This window comes from Zosterops lateralis (assembly GCF_965231275.1).
Source record: "Zosterops lateralis genome assembly, chromosome: 1".
Lineage (NCBI taxonomy): Eukaryota > Metazoa > Chordata > Aves > Passeriformes > Zosteropidae > Zosterops > Zosterops lateralis.
In genome coordinates this window covers 58,096,949-58,118,679 of record NC_139762.1, presented here as the reverse complement: position 1 = coordinate 58,118,679, position 21,731 = coordinate 58,096,949, and the positions used below count along the sequence as shown (strand labels likewise).

At 40.0% G+C, this 21,731-nt stretch overlaps 1 protein-coding gene across 3 annotated transcripts in view; it reads left to right on the top strand.

Annotated features, from left to right (window-relative positions):
* Window positions 1-950: 950 nt before the first annotated feature.
* The window catches only part of TPPP (tubulin polymerization promoting protein), a 65,558-nt gene continuing 44,777 nt past the window's right edge, over window positions 951-21,731 (top strand). Inside the window, exons 1-2 of one of the 3 annotated variants that reach the window (XM_083862649.1) lie at window positions 951-1,034; window positions 14,390-14,617. In XM_083862649.1, the coding sequence (XP_083718775.1) occupies window positions 14,394-14,617 (224 nt within the window). In that variant the 5' untranslated portion in view covers window positions 951-1,034; window positions 14,390-14,393. Of the gene's footprint in view, window positions 1,103-1,621; window positions 1,693-14,389; window positions 14,618-21,731 lie in introns of those variants that run through there. The other 2 variants (XM_083862648.1, XM_083862647.1) reach the window with 2 other exon arrangements.

Here is a 21,731-nt window from a genome sequence, read left to right as displayed (position 1 = left end):
GCACGTGAGTGAGGAAGTCTGTACCAGCCCTTGCAGGTTTCTTTTGTGAGAGTACAACAGCTGAGAAGATCAGAGATCCAGTTACTGCTGGAGATCCAGCAGATCATGGTGTGTGTCTGTGGGTGACAAGTGAAGAGCAACTATAGTGGGATTGCAAGTCTTAGGAGCTCATATGTCCAGGGTACAGCAAGTGGAGCACATTGTGGATCCAGGGGTAGACTGAGTATCTAAGGTCAGCTGCTGGAGGAATCCACATTACACATATGCATATATTTCCTAATAATACACTTTCATCCTGGTTAGGCAAAAGGCAACAAGATGAGGCCTTTGATGCTGTTTGTGCTTGTCTGAGTGTTTCTGCCTGTATTGATCCGCATAGCTGTCCATGTGCGTATGCACATCTGTATTGCAGAATCGAGTTTGTATGTCTGTGCCTACCAAGAACACATTTAGCTTCACTACTGAGTACCAATACAGGCTGAGGGATGAAGGAATTTTGAGCAGCCCTGGGGAGATGGACTTGGAGGTGTTTGAAGACAACATTGATTTTAGTCTTGTGAGAGATCACAACTTCATTTGCCCTACACCACCACAAAACTTTCACTCCTACTTCAGCCAAACTCAACCCTAATGTGAAGGGTAATTTAAAGTCCCTGACATTGACATTCTGGGTAATTTCGATAATTGCCCTAAGTTACTGAAATCAGAGTTTATAAGCTAATTTTATAATAGTTTGTTAACTGTTGTAAGTATACAACCAATTTAAAAATTAGCCATTTATACCCCCTGCATTTGAAAAAATGAGAATCCATTGCACATTAGCATTTTGCTCTCCTCCCTCCCAACTGCAGGTAGATTTGTTTTAACTTCATTCCAGCACAGCAGCAATGAAGTTACACTCCAGCAAGCTCTGTGGGGTCATTGGACTCTGGTTATAAATTCACAAATGAGGGGGCACAACGCTGACTAGATTCCTGCTGACTCCTGGGCTGTGTCCGTGCTCTAGGATTCCGGATGGGATTGCTCTAGAGCAGGTTTGTGACTGCGTTTCCCCGCTGTGCCGGCCTTGGGCAGCTCCCGGGGAGAGGCAAGCTAAGGGAAGGTGAGGCTTTTACAGAATGCCTTCTACACCACACAGCCTAGTCTTCCACATGATTTTCATTTACGTTGACGACCCCAGCTTGCAGCAGAGCGGAGCGGCCACCAGCCCCAAACCCGCCAGAGCGGGCGGGACGCAGCGGACATTGGCTTCCCTCGCTGCATCGTGAGGGGTAGCCAGAGGATGCGCGAGCAGGGCGAGGCTCCAGCTGCCGCCGCGCACCTGCCGCCGCGCTCCGGGCGGCGGGGCAAACAGGGACAACGGGAATAACGGGGATAACGGGGGAAACGGGGATAACGGGGGAAACGGGCTGGGCGGGAGCGCGGCGGCCCCGCGGGCCATGTAAGGCAGCGGCGGCCGCGCGGCCCCTCAGCCGGCGCGCGGGGGGGGCGGGGCGCGGCCCCAGCCGGACGGCGCGCGCCGCCTATGGGCGCTCGCGGCGCGCGGGCGGCGCCGGGCTCCGGCCAATGGCCGCGCGGGGGGGGCGGCGCCGCCGCAACGGCCGCGCCGAGAGCGGAGACCCGCGGCTGCCGCCGAGCGCGCCGGAGCCTGCCCGGCCAGCCCCGCCAGACCTGCCGCCTCCGCAGCCGGCGGTGAGTGCGCGGAGCCGCGCCCGGGACGGCACCGGGACGGCACCGGGACAGCGCCGCTCCGCCGGGGGTGGGTGGGGTGCGCGTCGTGTGCCGTGCCCGCTGCCTCCTTCCCATCGCGCCGCTCATCGGTCGCCGCTCGGCCGCCGGCGGGGCGAGGGGAGGGGGCACCGGCGGGGGTCCGGCGGCTCCGGTGCCGCTCCCGGTGCCAGTCCCAGCGGAGGGGCGCCTGAGCCCAGCCCAGCCCCGCGCGGCCACCGCCGTCGTTATGTAACCCCGCGGGGGGCTGCGGGCCCGCGTCCCGCCTTGGGGTTCGCTCCGGGCTGTCCCCGGTGTTCCCGCTCCCCTCCGCGAACGGGGAGCAGCGCTCGGCGGGGAGCCGCGTCCTTTGCCTGCCGTGGGGACGGGCTCCGCAGCCGCATCCCCCCATCGCCATCCAGGAGGGGCGCGGGGATAGCCAGCCAGCGGGAGAGCCGGCGGTTTCCCGGCTCCCGGGGCAGCGGGTCCGCGGCTGGATGGCGATGCTGGGGGGGCTGCGGAGGCTGGCGAGCCCCGGCTGCTCCCAGGGGCGGCTCCCGGAGCGGCCGGGAAGGAGGCACCTTGCGCGCACGCACCAAATGCTTCCTTCGCAGTCAACAACAGAGGCTCCGCCGCCCCGGCTGCTGCCGCTTCGTGCGCTCTGCTAGAGGCTGCGGTCCCCTTTTAAGGAGACGGATGCGGAGAGGCTATTTGCCGCTTCTTTTTTTTTTTTTTTTTTTTTTTCCTCTGGAAATCCCCAAGCGGTAGCTGGAGGAGCTTGGTCTTGGAGAGCCGCTGCTGTACAGCGTCCTCCGCACAACCAGCATCAGGTGTGGGAGAGCATTTCTCGCCTGCGGGTGATGCCCGTAGGTAAACAGCCTGGTACCCCGCTTGGAAAACAAGCGCACGACAGAATCCCGTGAATGAATCTGTAACCCCGGCTAGCTCGTTTGGAGATAAACACAGCCCCCCCTCCGCCAGATCAGCAGCGCTTGCAAATATTTCTCCTGGGTAAAAGCTCTGGTACATTGGTGAAGTTATTCCAAGGGAGGTTGGGTGTAGGCTACAAGGTGCTGGACGCAGATGTGAATAGCATCTTAAACGCTGATATCTTTGAGTCATGTAGGAGATACTGCTGACAATCAGCTTCCCTCTTCATGTTTTGCAGGCTCTTCATGGGCAGGTTTGGGAGGGGACAGGTTTCTTTTCGGTTTTTACAGAGGGTTGCATAACTCCTCATGTTAATTTGAAAAGAAGAGGAGGAGCAAACCCAAGGCCCAGCCTGAAATGAAACACATGATGTGAGACTGTCTTTCACTGCGCCATCCCACTGTTTTCTCAGCTAGCATCATTAAATAGATGCTTTAGATGGGTTGGAAAGGATTAGCATCATAATAAAACATTAAGATTTGGGTCTTTTTTCCTTTAGTGCTGTGAAAACTTTGGGGAAAACCAAAGAGAAACCTACAGGCTTTGGTAATCTTGGGTTTAAAATAGCATCACTGTTTATCAAACCCATACAACTTATTTTTTAAATGGCAATGGCCATTTTTTAGTCCTTTAGTGATGAGCCACTTCTTTGTTTTTAAAGACCCTATCCCAACTCAACCTTTCATCTCCTGAATCCAAAGTAAAATGCTGTTTTCAATGCCTTTGTACATTTCTGGGTCACAGTTAAATGCTTTTAAATAGTCCATCATTTGTAACTGCTGAAGTGTATGTCCAGTATTAAATTATAGTACAGTGTAATGCTTAGACAGCATGCCTGCAAGGATCAAATTGCAGATGAAGTTCACATAGGAATCTCCTGCAGTGCTTGCACTTGACCCTTGTAAATCTAAGAAAAGATATTTATAAATGGGAATATACATTCAGAAAGTAGTTGTTTCTGTGTCATATTTAATCTGTGGCTTGACTGTGGTGAAAAATGTCTTTTAATTTAATTTTTATAGTAGATATATTCATTCCAGTTACTTTTTGGAGGCAGCTGCCTGATAGAAGCTGTTTTTGCTTCTTGTATCTTGAGGTTAATTTGAAAAAATAAAGTAAAGCTCTTTCAAGGAGTGAGGCAGTCAGTTATGTCAATTTATGTTAAGTGTATTCTCATTATAGGTAGAAGCAATTAATTGTATTCAGTATATCTCATAGTTCTTCAGAGAACAAGCCATACAATGTTTAACCTTGATAACTTGCTCTCTGGTGATAAGCTAAAATACAAATTAAAATATCAGATATATTTCTTGTTTTACACACTTTAATTATATAAGTCTCTGGTGTGAGGATGTGACCATACTCACAAACATCTGTCTCTCTATGTTTATATATTATTATATATATTTCATACATTGCAACAAGAACACCATTCTGTGGCATAGTCTGTCACTCAGTGATGTCATGTCCTTTTTATTTGTATGTGCATACTGCTTGTAGGCTTGCATAAATGGAATGAATTCTCTTCAGCAAGCAACCAAGTTTGGTTTTGTCTCCTCCTGAAACCCATTTTTATGCTGTGCCTAACTGAAATTAAATGCAGGTATATAATTTCCACACCTACTGTTTCTCTGCTGTACTGGCATGACTGCTGTGGGCATCAGAGCTTCTAGAAGTCTCTGCCTGTTAGTTGAAAGGAGGTATTTTGCTTACTGTTTGCATTGCCATAGTGTCTGGAAGCTGTGCTCAGGGACCTTCACTAATGTGTCATGTCCAGTATAATGGAACAAAAACTTCAGCATGATCCCCTAAATATTATGATCCAAAATAAAGAACAAGGAGCTGTGAGTGGTGCAAAAGAGAAATCAAGCTGATGTTAAGAAGAATACATTGGTATGTATGTGCATTATCCAGCTATGTACTTTCTCATCCTAGGGTAAGACCAAAGGGAATTGTAGAACTTCTGTAAGACTCCCACTGTTCTCTGAGGGTTATCCTTGGGACATGTGAATGGCTTGGGTTTGGGGGATTTTGAAATGTATCTAACTTGACAAAATGCTGAAAATTAAGGTAAAAAAATCTGCATCAACCCAATATGAAAAAAAATTATCTTCAGACTGCTTGATTGTTTTTACAGTGTTTCATATTTAAGGTAATATTTTAAAATTTTGAAATGGAGTTTTCATTTCAAATTTCAGTTGTACAGGAAAAAATTGTTTTTCCTGTATTTCATGTTATTTTTCCTTTTCCTCAGTATTTTTTCTAAGCTGTTCTAGTTCTTTCTTCATCTCATCCCCCTCATGTGCCTAACCCCCCAGAAATACATAATAATAACTACCCCTTCAGGTAAAAGATATTTCTGAGTGAATGTATCACTCTGCCCATCCCAAATGGCTCATAGAAGTACTGCAAGAATTTCCCATTTCATTGTAGAGTGGTTATTGGGATACTTTGGAATAGGGATGAAAAAACCTGTATATTGAAAGGATGTTACTGGTAAAATGCCCCTATATAAATATGGTCTTTAAGTACCCAGGGACTGTACATGTGTTACAGGACAAGTATGCATATCCTGCTCAGGTTTCAGGACACTCTTCCTGAGTGGGTGTTTATCTCAAGTGCTGACAGAGCAGAACAGACTGATTCTGTGCTACTCAGTTTTCTTGGCTCACAGTGGTATGTCCATTAAAACAGATGGGAAGTTTTCCTTTACTGTTGGTTGCTACATGTGGTGGGTGGGCAATTCACTTTGCTGCTGCTAAGAGGGATTCTTACCTCTGTCAGGACTCTGAGGCAGCTGTGAAGAAGCTTAGGCTCTTATTTTTGCTACTTGTCTTTAGGTTCCCTCTTTCTTTTCATCCTCACCCTTCTCCTACCTCATAGTGTCCTGAGTTTGTGGTACGAGTTTACCTTGTCCTGGATAGAAACCCAAGAAGTGGCAACCAAGAGTTTGCAGATCAAAGGTTCAATCAATGCATTATGTGGCTGATGAAAAGATAAAATAAATCTGCAGTATTACTGTTTTAAATAATCATATGAAATTAATTTTTGCTCAGTTTGGCTGATCTCAAGAATATGCTTCTGTGTCAGTGTTCATATATGGGGGAGCCTTTGACAAAATGGGCACAGAGAAACTTGAAATTAAAAAATCAATGAGATAACAGTTTTTGCTTGGATCTCTGAGGTGCAGTCCTAGTTCAAATTCTTAAATAGTGTTTTATTGGATTAATGCTAAGAAAATTCTTGCGGTAGTAGTGAAAATGCTAAGAGGTCTTGCTCACAAAATTCTTTTTTTGTTGTTGATGGCACTGTTTATCTTTAATTTAAAAACAAATCTACTTTGGCCTGTCTCTTCTGATTTGAGCATTGGAATGAGTAGTACCCAAAAATTCCATCTTAGAAGCGCTTATAGATGTGAAAGAACTTACTGATTTAGCAAAGGAAGTATTTCCCTTCTTATTTTGGACCAGGCTGTGGGTGGTTGCAAAAAAACTGTATTTAAAGGTTAGTTTATTTTCATGGATTCAGACAGAAGTGAAGTAGCAGATTTTAAGAACATAAAGGATCTTTAGACAGTCTAACCTGATTCATGTATTAGTTAATTATCTGAGAGCAATAACCTACATTTGATAAAAGTCTGTCTTTCAAAGGTACTTGACTAAAAATATCTTCTGTATTAAAGACAGTCTAATGTGCACACATGAGGATGTGAAGTATGTGCAACTATTGGAAGTTACTTTTAGTACCTGGCATGGCATAGTCTCTTCATAAGGAAGTCATATTTCTAATTTGCAGTGGTGTTGCCTGAATTTTCAACTGTTGAGTTTTTTGATACCTTTGGCAGTAAAGAGCCATTTAATAGGTGATGCAGTTTCTCTACAGAGTTATTTGGATCTCTCAATAATTCCACCAATGTAATTTGTAAAGCATCTTATGGTAAAACCTCTTGTCTTATGATTTTGCATCTCTTATATCATTTCCTTTCTTTGATCAGAGGTGGCTCTTTGTAACTACTAAATCTTACAGTGCTCTCAGTTCTCTGTTAGCTCAGTTTTTCTTAGATCTAATTCTGTCCCTGTCAATAGTTGGTTCTCTAGATACTTTTACTTATGGGTGGTACTCTAAGTCCCCCATCTTACTGGAGTTTGAAGTGATCTTTTTGTACAGTCTTTGATCCCTTTTCTTGGAGTGGATCTTCATTACTCATGGCTTTTCCAGAAATATTTTGAAAGGGTTCTGTGGAAGTTCCAGGTGGAGTTTGCTCTGTGTGAGGTGGGTAGGAGAATACAATGTACAGTGTATGAGGAAATGAGGCTAAGCAAGCTCTACAATTGTAGTGGAACCTGTACTCAGCTAATTCTAAAGTGATGACAGGCCTAGCATGTTATTTGGAGCTGTAAATTAATTGTATGACTAACTACTGTGGAGAGCAGCTGTTGTCTTCCACTCTTTTCGGATCTGGGATTCCAAGTCTTTTTTTGATACACCATGAAAAAATACCTCATCTAAACAGTTGAGTCTCCTCTTTTGTTGTGCTTTAGTCGGTGTCATATTCACTCCTCTGAAGGAGTTCTGGACACTGGCTTGTATCCTTTGCCTGTGTATGAAATTGCAGAATGTTTGTGTCCAGATTATTCATCTACCAATGACAGCAGCCCAACAGAGCTTAGAATGAGTACTTAGAAGGTGGAACTCTCAAATGGAATAGTGGCATAATGGAAAAAAAAGCATAATAAGGGTTCACCAGTACATGTATATGTTGTGGATGTCTTATTTATGCTTTTACCTTCATAGTTAAAACCTTGTGTAAGTGGCATGGTGGTATTATGGGATATTGTGGAACTAGTTAAGAGTTAGCTAGCTGGAGAGTTTTTGTGTACTTTTAAGTGTTGTCAGGTGAACATGTTTTTTATAATAAGTAAGTTGCACTAGATCTATTACTGGTTTGTGTGCCTGTGTACAAGTGCTTTGTTTATATAAAGAGGTGATATTTATGAAGTGGTTCTTTGAAATGGAGGAGTGTAATTTACTAAGAACTAAACTTAGTTTTGTATCTCAAGTGACATTGTAGAAGTAATTAGCTGAATAGCAATAGTTTCTAGAAATACAAAAATAACAATAATTTGTCAGCAGTCACAGTAATCTCTGTTCTTGCTAATGTGTTTTCTAAGTTAGATCCTTTAATGGCATATGTGATGGCATATGTTCACAGTCTGAAATACTGTTTTGCTGAGGAGAAACATTGGGCAGGTAAAGTAGGTACCTTTTCTGTTACTCTGTGTGTCCTGCTGAAGGTCTGAATGTATCTGCATGATCTGGCCAGCCTTGCCCTTGTCCATAGTGCTAAATTCACATATACTGTTAAGAGGACTCGAGGTTCAGCCATGTGGTTCTTCATAAAGCCTGCACAAGGATTTAATTTTCTTTAGGTAAAAATGTCTTTAACTGTAGGTAGAGTTGTTAGCTTTGCTTGTTTTGCAGTGCTCTCTGCTTATTTGCCTTCTGTGTTGGATGCTAGGGAAAATGGATGGCTATCTTTCACTTCAGCATCACAAATAGAGAAATATAACCAGAGCAGATCTCTGAAGAGAAATGCCTTAATTCTGGTTCCGACAGGTAGCTGTGAAGGAGGCTTAAGGGAAGCTTTAAGAGCAGTGTAAAGCATTGGTTTTTATTAGGAAGGTGTTGCATTTCTCCGTCTGTTTTTCCTTCCCTAAGCTTGAATGTTTATGCAAAAATATGGGAAAAAGATTCCATCTGCTGTACTTTGTCTCTGCTGGTTTTATTTGGCATAAATAATTACAGAGAGAAAATAAATGCAAATTCCCTTTCATTGCAATTTTGTAAGGTTTTTATAACAAGGGGAAGATGGATCAAGTACTAAAAAAAAACAGACGCAGTCAGACAAATTCAAATGCCTTGCACAGTTTCATAATTCATTACAAATTCAATTAACTCATAAAAATAACATCTTCTGTGCTCATTGAAAACTTGCTTTCTTTTTTACTTGAGTTGGCTAGAAGGTCATAAGAAATTTTGAATGGCAAGTATTTGTGGTGCATTGGATACGTTTTACCAATAGTGCAGTAACAGATTCTGATAAGTTGTGTCCTAAGCACCTGCATGCTTACCAACACTTGGTGGGTAGAAAAAATGAGCAGGAGAGTGAAAGTGTAAAAACAGGTAACACTGAACATATAAACTAGTTATCTGGGGCATATGGTAGAAAGGGTTAAGAAATTAGGGAGCTTTCAGGGCTAAGACTGAGACCCTGAACAGACAGTGCATTTTAGGTTGTGGGAGCCTGAGGAATTTACACTGCAGACTTTGGTTGTTAGCTAGACGATGGCCTCAATGCTCAGTGTAAATGGAACTTTGGGGTCTTGTGTTGTCATGTTGTGGGTTGCACTGTAGGTGGGTACTACGTCTGAGAAATAAGGCTGGCCTGTGCAAAGGTGAGTGTTACAGGAAAGAAGAGACACCAGTAGTATCATTATTGCATTGCAGCTGTGCTATTGTGCTGTTGAATTCTGCAAATTCATCAATCTTAGCAGTCAGAAGTCTGCTTGATTCTTGAATTATTCTGCTGTTAAAAAGTGTGAATTGGAAGTTTTCCTTAGTTCACACTAGACGTTTGCCCTCATTTTAGCAAATCCTTGGTTGATAAGTATTCTAAAGAATGAACAATCTTAAAATACACTGAGGCTGTGATAATGCTGTAGTGTTGTTCTGTCTTAGACAGTTGCATTCATATTAATTTCTATGGTAGATGATGTTGTGAGACGATTTCCATTAAAACTATTTTATAACCCAGTTTAAAACTTGCTGCAAATGAAAGCTCTTAGAGGTGAGCTAGACAAAGCAGATGAAAAAGTACATGGTATAGCCCAAAAAAATAGGCATTCAGATTTTTGTATCCTGCTGATACGTGTATATGTATGTTTGGGGTTTCTTTGTTGGTTTTGTTTTCTTTTTTAAACGGTTTTTGATGTGGACATCCTAAAGGGGTTTAATCATGTATCTGCTTTATGTGACCTTAATAATTGGTGTAGAATATGGGTCCCAGGGTCCTCCTAAGGATGTTCTGAATACTGGCAGGAGAACAGACATTTTTCTTCATTCCTCTCCTTTGGTTCCCCTGTCTGTTGCATGGCAGTGATGATAACTTGTTTTACAAATACTAAGCTTTCTGCTGAGCACATAAGCCATGAATTAGTTGTCAGGGACAGGGCCGGGAAGGTGCTGTGGTGAATTTTGGCCTGGTAGGATACATGCATATTCATAGAGTTGAATAAGCTTCTGAAATTGTTGAAAAAAATACTCTGGGATTTGATGTCTTCCTTGCTGCTGAGAGATGGATTACTTCTAAGAGCAATTCCCACAAATCTAAATCAATGCTATTCCAGAATTCCTGCAATTTTTTGACACTTGGAAGGGGTATGGATAAGTAAAAGAGTGTAAATTAGTATAAAGCCTTCAGTAGAGTTGGCAGTTGATCAGTACTGAGGCTTTGGGTATTCACACAGCTCTAGAAAGTGGCAACTGAAATACACAGAGACAATAACTTCTTGTCCCATCTTTTATGGAAGAATCCAGGTTAATAAGTGACTATCTAGTGGAGGTCTCCCAGCTGTCTGTCTGCAGCTGAGTATATATTCTAGTCTCTGGCTAAAAGGAAGTTTGATGATATTAGAAAAGATTTTCAAATGGGTTAGGCATGTTCTGAGAATGCAGATCTGCACTTTCAGTCTATTTAGCATAAGATAGTCATGAAGTTAGTGGCTGACATCAGTTAACATGAGTTAGTTTGATCCTTGGCCTTATCTCTGTATAATGTACTATATTATTTACCTATTGCAAAGTGAGGGAAGAGACAAGAACTTTTTTTTGTGTTACTAAAGGACACAGACTATAGCAGTTCATAGCACAACACCTAACTGTCTAAGTATTCCATGGGTTTCTGAAACTCCTTTTTTTTTTTGAGGATTTTTTCATAAACCTCCTAAACTCTAACATGTGCTTGTACTTCTTCCTTATCTGGCTGCTTTTGGTGATGTGGACCTGCTTGCTTGGAACATGCAGTATTTGTAGAGGCTTGTATTGGTGGCGAGTCCCACCTTCTTTCTGCTGGCTCTTGAAATTGGCATAGTGTGATCGTGTACATGTTAGACTTTTTGGATGGTGATGAAAGGCATTTCTTTGGTTAACTGTAGTTGTTGTAATCGGCATCTACACAGCTCATGCTTTTTGAACAGTGGCTTAATTTTGTTTTACTGAATTTTAGATTTGGTATTCTAGAGCAATCACTTTCTTTCATCTTTCACCTATCATCTTGCTATGGCCCTGCCCCAGATTACTCCTAATCTTTAATTCTAGCAGAATCTACCTTTTGATTCCTTTGTCCAAAAGGAAGAAAGGTAAGACTCAAAACAGCATTAGATTGATTTTTTGTCAAATAGATTATTCTTTATTTCTGGTTGAGAGATCATTTCTTCACCATGACATGATCTCCTGCCTTACCTCTAATCACTAAAAAAGGTTAAAGTAGCTGGCCCAGTCCAAAGTCTAATTTCATATCCTGTGTTGTGCAGTTCTTTTCCTTCTAATTATAGTGTGTTAGTAAATATAGTTCTCTTCACACTGTTGTTTGTAGTGTTTAGAAAGAAGAGCTTAAATTGAGACTAGATATTTTTTCATAAATCCAGATAGCTTCTTTTTAATGTATTTCATGCTATTACATAGGATTTTAACAAGTAAACTGTAATTACGATTCAAGGAGTGTTCATTTTAATATTTGGCCACCACTGCAGAGTCCTGGTTTTAGTCTCTCCTTGAGTTTCCACTTTAGATGGCAAGGATTTATTTGAAATGAGTCTGTCTGTTCTGCATAGCAGGTTTCACCATTCAAAACTAAAGCCTTTTCTGTAGTGTGTCTGCTCTGCCTGATTAAGAACTTCTCAAACCACCCCAATACAAAGTTCATTTGTTAATGAGTGAGAGAAATAAGTCTGGAACTATCTTTCGGAAGGCCAGATATGTTCCTTTGAGCATTTTTCCTGTAACAAGCTTATAAAGTTTAGATTTATTAGCTACTGAAAGTAAGTAAAAAATCCTTCAGTTGATACAGCTATCATATTAAAGACTGTATAAGATAGTAAAACACAATTCTGCTCTGCTGTGCAAAGTCAAGTTATGGTTATAGGCAACAAAGCATTAACCAAAATTGGCCAGCAAGGCACTGACACTGGCTAAGGAAAGATTTTGTTCAGGACATACTTAAAAATGTAGGCACACAGTTGTATTTTCCAATTTCAGATAAGACAGAGTGGCACAGATGTTTTCTTGTTTACAACTTGTAAACTGTGCTATTGTTGTAGCTTTTAAAGATACTCACTCTGAGTATAGCTTCTGAAGAGAATTGCTAAGAGCAGTCAGCTATCCCTGAAATTTCTTGGAAAGTTTATTTGCCACAAGATAAAATTACAAATTGATGCAAACCATATATACCTTACCATGGCAAATTTCCAGCTTCTTCTGTCTTATTTCTTGTGTACGAAGGTAACTTTGTTTTTTAATATCCTACACAGACTTTGTGTTTTGTTGATCTGTACTCTGTTTCTCTAGCCAGTTAGTATTAGCTTGGAAATTTTCTGGCTCTGTATTCCAGCTCCAATTGATTTGAAATAGTACAAGCTTGGAAGAGACTTCTGCTTTTGGAAATCAAGTCTATATTCCTTGAATATAGAGGTACATCATAGATTTTCATGGTTTGATTTTTAAAGAAATACTCTTTTGTATACATTGTGTCAATAGTAATTTTTTTGTTTTTTCTTATGTTATTTCACTACTGTTTTGGTAGCAAAAGAATGTAGCCTGATGAAACAGAAGATTTGATCTAGACACGTTTTGGTAAAAATGTGTGCATCTGTAATGTTTGTAGCAGCTTGTAATTTACTGTGCATGCTTTTGCTTTGGAGTTTCAGTGCTGGGATGCTTTCAGGTATGGTTTTTGTTCAGGTAAAATTCCTATTTGGACAGTAGACAGAATGCAAAGGAAATAGAAATGAGAATTGGTTACTTTTTAAACTTTTTAATGAACTTGACATTTTCAAACTCTTTTTTCCCGTCTGTGCTTCTCTTTTTATTTCATAGGTGCACATACAATTCTCAGGCTGCGGTTAGTAAATTTCTGTCATATTAATTTTAATTTAGCATTTTGGTTTGTTGGCCAAAACTTGTGCTGACTGTGTAAACAAAACAGAAGGATCCCCAGGTTTAAGATAAAACAAGGAATTTGGGCATTTACATGGGTGTTTTCAAAAGAGGCAGTAGTGCTTTGGCCATGCTATGTTTGCTCAAGTGTGAAGGACAAAGGTCTTTTTAGTATGTTTTTAATTAAAAGTTTCTTTGTAATCAAAAAGCTTAACAATAACTGCTGCATAGCAATAGCTATGGTTAGTTCTGTTACATTGTGGAAGAAAGGGTATGTCATGGTTGTTTGTGTGACAGAGTTTAAACAATATATGAAGAGGTAGAATTTGAGAGCCCTTTCCCTTGCTGAGGCATTTGTACTGATGTACAGTATATAAACCAAAAGAACTTCTATCTGTTGAGGAAATAAAACCTAAATTAGAAATACCTACCAATCTCTGCATATGTTAATCACATCCCACATACAGCTGGGACTTCAGAAGAAAGGCCAGGTAAGTATGATGGGCTTTCAGGTCTTTATCTAGCATTTGCCATATTTCAATACTTGAACATCTCTTTATGGGTTAAAACTTTGTAGCAGCACCACCAGTGTGACTGTGGCAACAGTCCGTGTGCAGGGGTTGGGGCAGGCAGGCAGTGTACCCTGTGCCTTGGCTTTCTAGTGCCTCTTACTTCTGCCATGCCAAGAGTGCATGGGCAGAAGACAAAGGTTTCTCTGACTTGCTTCTGGCACTTCAGGGTTTGGTTTGGTTTTTTTAAATGAAGACACCTGAAAATAGTATTCTATTGCTCAGTTTAAGGTTTCATTTAAAAGGCAAACCTATAGTATATGGATTTGGAGTAGTCTGAAAGTTCTTGTCCGCAGTAATGACATCCCTCCTCAGTATGCCTCCATCATGGATGTGTTCATTCCAAATGAATTCCACAGCTACAGTTCTTTGGGTATAAACTTGAGAAACAAATGGTCTGGATAACAAGAGAGACTTGTCTTATACTTGTTAGCCCTTACATAATGTAGCATAAGGCTTCTAACATTAATATTTCTGCTGCATTTCAAAAATACTTAATTCTTCAGTAAAAAAATAATTTAAAAGACAAAGTCCAGAAAAAAAAGGGCTGTTTATTTTTCCTTCAGACATACAAGTACATAGTAATGTCTATAGTGTAAAGGGCATACTTCTATTCAAAGCAACAGAGTGACTGTGATTATTGCCATTTAAGAAAAAAAAGAGAGCAAATATTAAGTGTTCTTTTGATGGCTGATATAATGATGGCGTAACTAGGTTTGCATCCCTGATTTCTTGCCTTGCCTTTTTTTTTTTTAGTTTACTAGAATTTTTTTCCCAGATGGACAGGGGTTACATGGTTCTCTGTTTCGACTGATGTTTGATGGTGGAGGGTGGTGAGTTCTTGCTAACTTTATAGACCATTTATTCTTCGTATGGACTTCATGTGTTGTGAGATGGACTCTAGTGTATAGATTGACAGAAAGTAATCTAGTACAAATTAATGTAGTAAGTTTACCCTCCTTTTCTTTTAGCATAATGGCTGACAAATCGGCAAAATCAAACTCCCATGAGGGAGCTACGGCGGGAGAAATAAGTGCTCTGGAAGAAGCCTTTAGAAAATTTGCCGTCCATGGTGATACAAGAGCCACGGGAAAAGAAATGCATGGGAAGAACTGGTCAAAGCTGTGTAAGGACTGCAATATCATAGATGGGAAGAATGTGACAACCACAGATGTTGACATTGTCTTCAGTAAAATCAAGTAAGTTCATTTCAGCCATAATTTCATTGTCCCTGACCCCCCATGTTTTGTAGATACCATGTAACTTTACCTTCTGTTGGTTCTGATACTGTGAGACACTGTTTGACAAAATCAATCTCTTCCTTGTTCCTTTATAAAATTTTCTTGCTTGGTCTGAAGATACAGCTTTCAGCTTCTGACCTGCTATCTTAAATTGACTTCAGTTTCACAGGTGTTATACTATACAAAGAGAATTATGTGGTCAGGATAAATGCAGGCTATTCCAATAAACTGGACTGCAGTAAGTGTTCTCAATGTTTCCTGAAAGATATCTCAATGAAGTCAGGATGTCAGTATGATCTTGCCAAAGCTTGGTCTCAGAGGACTGAGGCTAAGGTGGGATATGTACTAAAAGTCAGTATTGTGACAACAGTCATGATGTTCAGCACAACACCAGCTCAGGTTTGAAGTAGAGGGCCATGCCAGACTGATGGTGAATATGGGATGATGACTCTTGGCTGTGATGAATTAGGAGTGTCTTGGTCGTCTGATGTTATTTTTGTGACTGGAGCTTTAGGGAAACTTTCTCCCCAGTTGAAAACCAGGCTTAGTCAAAAACTTGTCAAATCTGAGAGAAGATATGAAAGGAAATATGTTAACAAGGAATTAATCTGTTATGGCATATTCTGTATGAAGCCCCAGATAAATCTTTCGGTTTTGCTTTATGTGTAAAGTTGGATTATTTTCACCTTTTGTATTCCCCTGACATCTTATATGATAATCTTGTCTTTTTATGTTTTCTTTAAACAGTAATTGTTTAAATTGTTTCACACGTCATTGTGTTGAGGGACATGCTTTTAAAAGGGGTGCCTTAGTTGTACTTGTAGCTTGTAGGAACACTTATTTGGCTCGTGCACTCAACTGTTGTGGTGTAATGCTGGGAGAACATGCAAACTGCATTGCTTACAAGGTAGTTGGAAAATCTTGCTACAAGCACTGCCATTTAAACTGCATCAAAATGGAGAAGGTCAGAGAAGAAAAGACCTTTAATCTTGAGAGTTGTCTAGTGTAACATATATAGAATGATATTAGAATGACCTTACTTATTTCATTGATTTCTTTCTTTGTTTCTTTTCTTCTTGGGAATCTTATCTAGATAACTGAAAACGTGTGCATGTGCACGCTCCTACCTTCTTGTTCTTGCATCAGTCCCTACTTGTATTTTCTTGAAAGCTGTATTAATGGAGTTAGATATATTGTCAGGCTTATTTGAAATGGATGTTTAGGCTGTAAGGTTTTGTTTCTTTTTTGATTGATGGTATTTTCAAATTTTCTTTGACTTTCATCAGTCTAAAAATTTGTTTTATTATTTCCTGTAGATAAATATAACCTTAGTGCTATTTTCTCATATCAGTTTCTGGACTCTTTAGTGGCAGAATGACCCCATGATCTGGCATAAACAGATACACAGCATTAGCAGACATAAAGAAGTATCAGGTTTGGTGACTGTTGGGGCAGAAGGAGTCCAGTCCTGTTGTACAAGAGTGGATTGTAAGATGGCAGATACCTGAGGCTCCTGGGGCATGTCAGCAAATCCCCTTGCTGCTGTTGAATGCTCCCAGCTCAGCTTGGGGGTTCTTGTCTCTGTCTCTTGAGAGGGAGGGCTAGCTCAGCAGCTTCTCAGACCTCGCTCCTGTGACTGCTGTTAAGTGTTGTCATTTCTCTTGGAAGAGGCATGCCATCTTTTCCTCTATCCAGTTGTCCTGGTTTAACCCCAGCCAGCAGCCAAGCCCCACACAGCTGCTTGTTCTCTCCCCCACCAGCAGCACTGGGGAGAGAATTTAAAAAAATACAGCTGGCAAACTCATGGGTTGAGATAAAGACAGTTTAATAGGAAGAGCAAAAGCCATGCACACAAGCAAAGCAAAACAAGACATTAATTCATTGCTTCCCATGGGCAGGCAGGGGTTCAGCCATCCCTGGGACAGCAGGGCCCCATCACATGGAACAGTGACTTGAGAGGACACACACCATCACTCCAAATGTCCCCCCTTCCTCCTTCCTCCCCACACTTTATTTACTGACCATGATGTCATGTGGTCTGGAATGTCCCTCTGGTCAGTTGGGGTCACCTGTCCTGGCTCTGTCTCCTCCCAAGCACACTCACACTCCTTGCCAGTGTGGCACTATGGAAAGCAGAAAAGGCCTTGGCTCTGTGCAATCCCTGCTCAGCAATAACAAGAAAATTGCTAAATTATCAACCCTGTGCTCAGCACAAATCCAAAACACAGCTCCATATCAGCCACTGTGAATAATGTTAACTCTACCCTAGCAAAAACCAGCACTCTAGTATTTAATAGCTTGGCAGATAACTGCATCAAATGCAAAAGTATCTTAGTTTTAATTGTTTGATTTTTTTTTTCATTCCTCAACCTGTACATTTACATATAGCATGTATTTTATATATTCTTCTCTTTTAAAATGATTTTATTTTTAAATTATATTGCCTAAGTGGTGTATGGGAGCTGAGATTTGCTATCTTTATTAGGAAGGTCTGTTTTTTGAATGTATGCTTTCAGTAGGTATACTTCCACATTTTCTTAACTATTGGGGTTTTGTGGGTTTTTTACATTTTATTCTTGTGTGCATGTGTTAGCAATTCTTTTTAGTCTGGATCACATATGATATTTTAGGCTTTAGGTTTTAAAAAGGGAAGATCTAATGGCTGTAGGAACTCAAGTGTTAGTAATATGCTTTAACTTAGGAGGGTTAAGCATAAGCTGGATATGCAGAATTTTTTGAACATGTTCAGACAGCAGTTTTTCCTTGCTTTCTCTTTTACTTCACATTTAACCCTAAGCTCAAGGATAAGGATAGATTTGATAATGCATCAAAGCAGGCATACTCAGACAATAAACTCATACTCATTTTTATTTTACAAGCAACTTTTTCACAGCAGAGCTCTATGGTTTTTTGACAAACCAAGTTTTTCCCCGTCTATGTTAAATGTAAAACCTGAAAACACTATAAAAGAATCTCCAACTCCCTCTAAAAGAATCTCCAACTCCCTCTAAAAGTGCAAAGTGCAGCTTCCATGCCTCAATAAGAATTCTGCTTCTTGTTACCAGAAGGCTTTGTGCTTCACTCTTGGGTTTTGGGCTCTTGAGTTAAAGTGTTTTTCACAAGATTATTCTCAGCCTGGGATTCCTATAATCAGCCAAAGTGGTGGTTCAGTGGGATGGGGCTGGTGGATTTAAGCAGTTGTAGGCTAGCCAGGAAACACAACAAACATAAAAGGAAAGTGTTTCCCATACCCAACTACAATTGCCATCTAGCATTGTGTTAGAACTTCCAAACATATTTTCTGATGGTTGTATTACTGGGAAGCCACTGTACATAGCAGGGTTGTTTTCTAGCAAACTATACTTAGAGTTTATGACAATGGCACATGTTGTTCAGACACTAGAAAATAATTAATCTGGTAGAAATGTTCTTTGGGTTTATGAGTTACTATGTACAAAGCCCACATTTGTTGTCTTGCTAACTTTCCCAGGCTTCATTTATTATTCTAGTGGATACTGGCAAAATAGGTAGGAACTAAACATTGCTGATAGGGTAAAGTAACAAGGAAAATTAATAAGAGATTTGTTTACCTAAGAGCTACTGGAAGATAGTGTTTTATTCGTCAGTTGGCAACTTGCTCTGCTCCAGGAGAGATTTTACCTCTGAAGTAATGAACATTTTTGTAGACTTAACACCCACTCTCCACCTCTGCCAAACCAAGTGAACAAACTTCAGAAAGTTTTAAATAGTCTGTGATACTTCTTGAAAGCTGACACCTAGGTCTCTGTCTTTCAGAGATTAGTTCATTTAAAGTTAAGTTTAATGTTGTTATAAAGGTGGAAGAAATTCCACTGAGCCTTTGTTACAAATAAGAAAATAAGTGTAGAACGCATGAAGATGTCAGGTCAGACTGAAATGCAATTTGTCTATTTATCTTGCATAAAAGGTCTACTGAAGGCCTTCATGTGAGCACAACATTTATATGTACTTGAGGATAAAAAGAAGGAATGGTATAATGCAAACAATCCATGGTAGTAGACATGAAAGAATTATTGCTAGAATTACATTTTTTGGTAAGAAAATATGTAAATTGGGTGATCTCTCCCCTTCCCTCCACTAAATATTTCTGCTTAACAGTAATTTGTAGGGTCCCACAAGTCCTTCCAATTTGGTGGATTGTAATATAAGTTTATGTTTATTAAAATTGTCAGCTCAGAAAATACAAGAAATGAAGCAGCAAAGAATTTTTCAATGGTATTACTTGAAATGCAAAGCTAAAGCCCTCTTATGAGAGTAGCCACATGTATGAATATTTATGATTTGCATCCCTAGAGAGCAGAGTTAAAACACCTACATTTATGCCAAATACTTGGATTGCATTAATGCAGTTGGAATAGACTACAGTTTCTGTAATGAGTAGAAGAGTAAACTTTTCTTATTTTTTAGGTTATAAAACATACAATAAAGCCATCTCTTACCATGTCACTAACTTTCCCTGCATCCTGTACCTGGAAGAGCAAAAGAAATTGTGAGGAGTGAATGACAAAAGTTCTGCGATATCTTATGGGATGAAATTTTTAAAAAATTTAAAAATGCAGCAAAGCCAGCAGAAGACTACATAACTGTAAATGTAATTGTTCACTAACCTTTCTTTTTTATAGGTTCATGTTCATCACTTGAGATGTTGTATTCCTTTCTTTGTATATTCCTTGGACTACATAGAACAGTAACACCAGTTGCAGGGTAAATTCTGATTTCAAAACTAGCTTTAAGTTACTTGCTTAAAGTTATGTAAAAATCCCTTCTGCTAATTGGTACCAGGAAAACCTTTTCTCTGTAAATGGCAAAAATGAGGCAACCTTTTCTCAGAAGAAAAAAAGCTTACATGATTGTTAAAAAAAAAAGCCTGAAAATACTTCATAAGAAGTGATTTTTCTAACTGGCCTATAAATTCACTGCCATACTTGAAGACAAAGAATAAGTCACAGTAATATTCTGTGGGAAAGGAAGTTTTCATACCTTACTGTATCTGAAATATTTGTGACAGGACTAAAACTAGTACTCCAACTTTTTTTGTTACGATAATATCTTCAATTTCCCTGTAGCTCAGTTTTTTGCTAAAATGTAGGAATTTAGTATAAATATGTTAGCAATATTAGATCATTTGAAGCATTAATTTTTCACACACTATCTGAACTTTATATAGAAATCTTTCTTTTATATTTTTTTTAAATGGAAAGTGATAATGCAATCTGGGCCTACTGAATTTAGAGACATACAATATGCAAGCATGTAATAGCATTTGAAGATGGATGTTTTTCATGACAGTGGGAATTCCATGGGCATCTTTTCAGTACCTGAAACATTTGTCTGCTTTCTTGGAAAATTTCATCATTAACTGTTTCTTTTCTGGTACCCTTCTGGAGTTCCAAAAGTTCGTAGGCTGTGTGTCTTGTATTTTGCTTGCAGAGTGCAAATATGGATTTAGTGAATCTTGTTGCTCTGGAGAAAGCAAAGTCATTGGTGACAGAGGAGAAGGGCACTGAAGAGTTCTGCATTTGGTATGAAAAGCAACATGTGGCTTCATTCTTCTTATTCTAGCAAGACAGTGAGACACAACAGTCTAAGAACTTCAGGATTTTTGTATTAAGGAAAGCAAAACACCCAAGAATAAGAGATGCTACTGAGCTCTGATAAGCATTCCGGTATGTTGCCTTAGGAACTTAAATTTCTTTGTTTATTGAGGGTCAACAACTGCTCTGGGAAATTTGATATGTTAGCTATGCCATACACATACTCCACTTGTTGTATGTAGTTAGCATGGTAATAGTAATAGCCTTGATATAAATACCTCAGCTCTTATTTTAGAAGTGGTACCACTCAGCACTGCAAGAATATGTTTTAAGCACTGCCATAAAACTACTAATTCTATGACATTATTAGACAGAAAAATAAAAATATTTCTGTTTACACTGGCATGTTACTGTGGTTGCAGGCAGGCCTGGGTGACGTCAGCCCTTGGATCCATTGCGAGCATTTATTTAGGTAGTCATCTCCATGGAAACATTTGTTTGTTTTGATGTTACTATGTGTTAAATTTTGAAAAAAATTTTGCGGTTCTATATTGGATTGTTATTGAAGGTTAGTTAAGCTACAGAAGCTTTGAAAATATACCTTACTCCCTGCTCTCTAAAATATTCTTGGTAAAAGATCAAATGGAAGCATAATTGTCTTCTGAAGTTCCATTAGAAGTTCCTGATGTTGCTTTGATGTGTTTTCTTGTTGCTGAGGAAGACAAAGGCCAGAAAACTCTCTTCCATCTCTTTGAGAAAGGAAGGTTTTGTTCCCATGGAGAATCTTCACAACACACTTCATTGTGCCCTGACTTTTGAGCAGACCCACCCGTGCGCTGTCCTCCCTGTCTTGCACACTTGGCTGTTTAGCCTAATTCCCACAGCCTGCATCAGTCAGGTCTCTGCAGGAGTGCTTCCACCTGAGAACAGCTGGGCCTTAATGCTGCAATAGTTCACCATGGCTGCAAGACTTGAAATGGGTGATGTTTGCTCTGAGAAGCTGGCAAGAAAACTCTCAGCAAGAATGCTTTCTGCATTTGTCAACTGCAATGTAATTGTTGTCTTTCTTTTGTACTGAACAAGTATGATGCTTCTTGCTCTTACTGTATTTGAAAGGACTAGTACTTTGACACCTGAGCTTATTCAAAACAAATATCTATCCATGAGGTTTCTCTGAAGAAAATAGTCTTTAATAAGAGATTTTTACTAAAGCCTCTCTTAAATTTTTGAAGTATTTAAATAGGTACAAAGTGGTCTTTATATATAAATGAAGCACCTAGTAGTTGCAAGCTGTATTTTACATCTGTACTGGAGACGTTCTTTTGATAGTGACATAGAAAAGGATTATTGTAATCCTACTTTATGCATGAAGTAGGCATAACAGTTAACTTTTGTACTTTAATATATCTGCATCAGGAAATAAGTTTTGAGTGGATATAGAACAATATGCAGAGCAAAATCTTTTTTTGTAAGTCTCAAGCAAACTGTGAAGTTGTGCA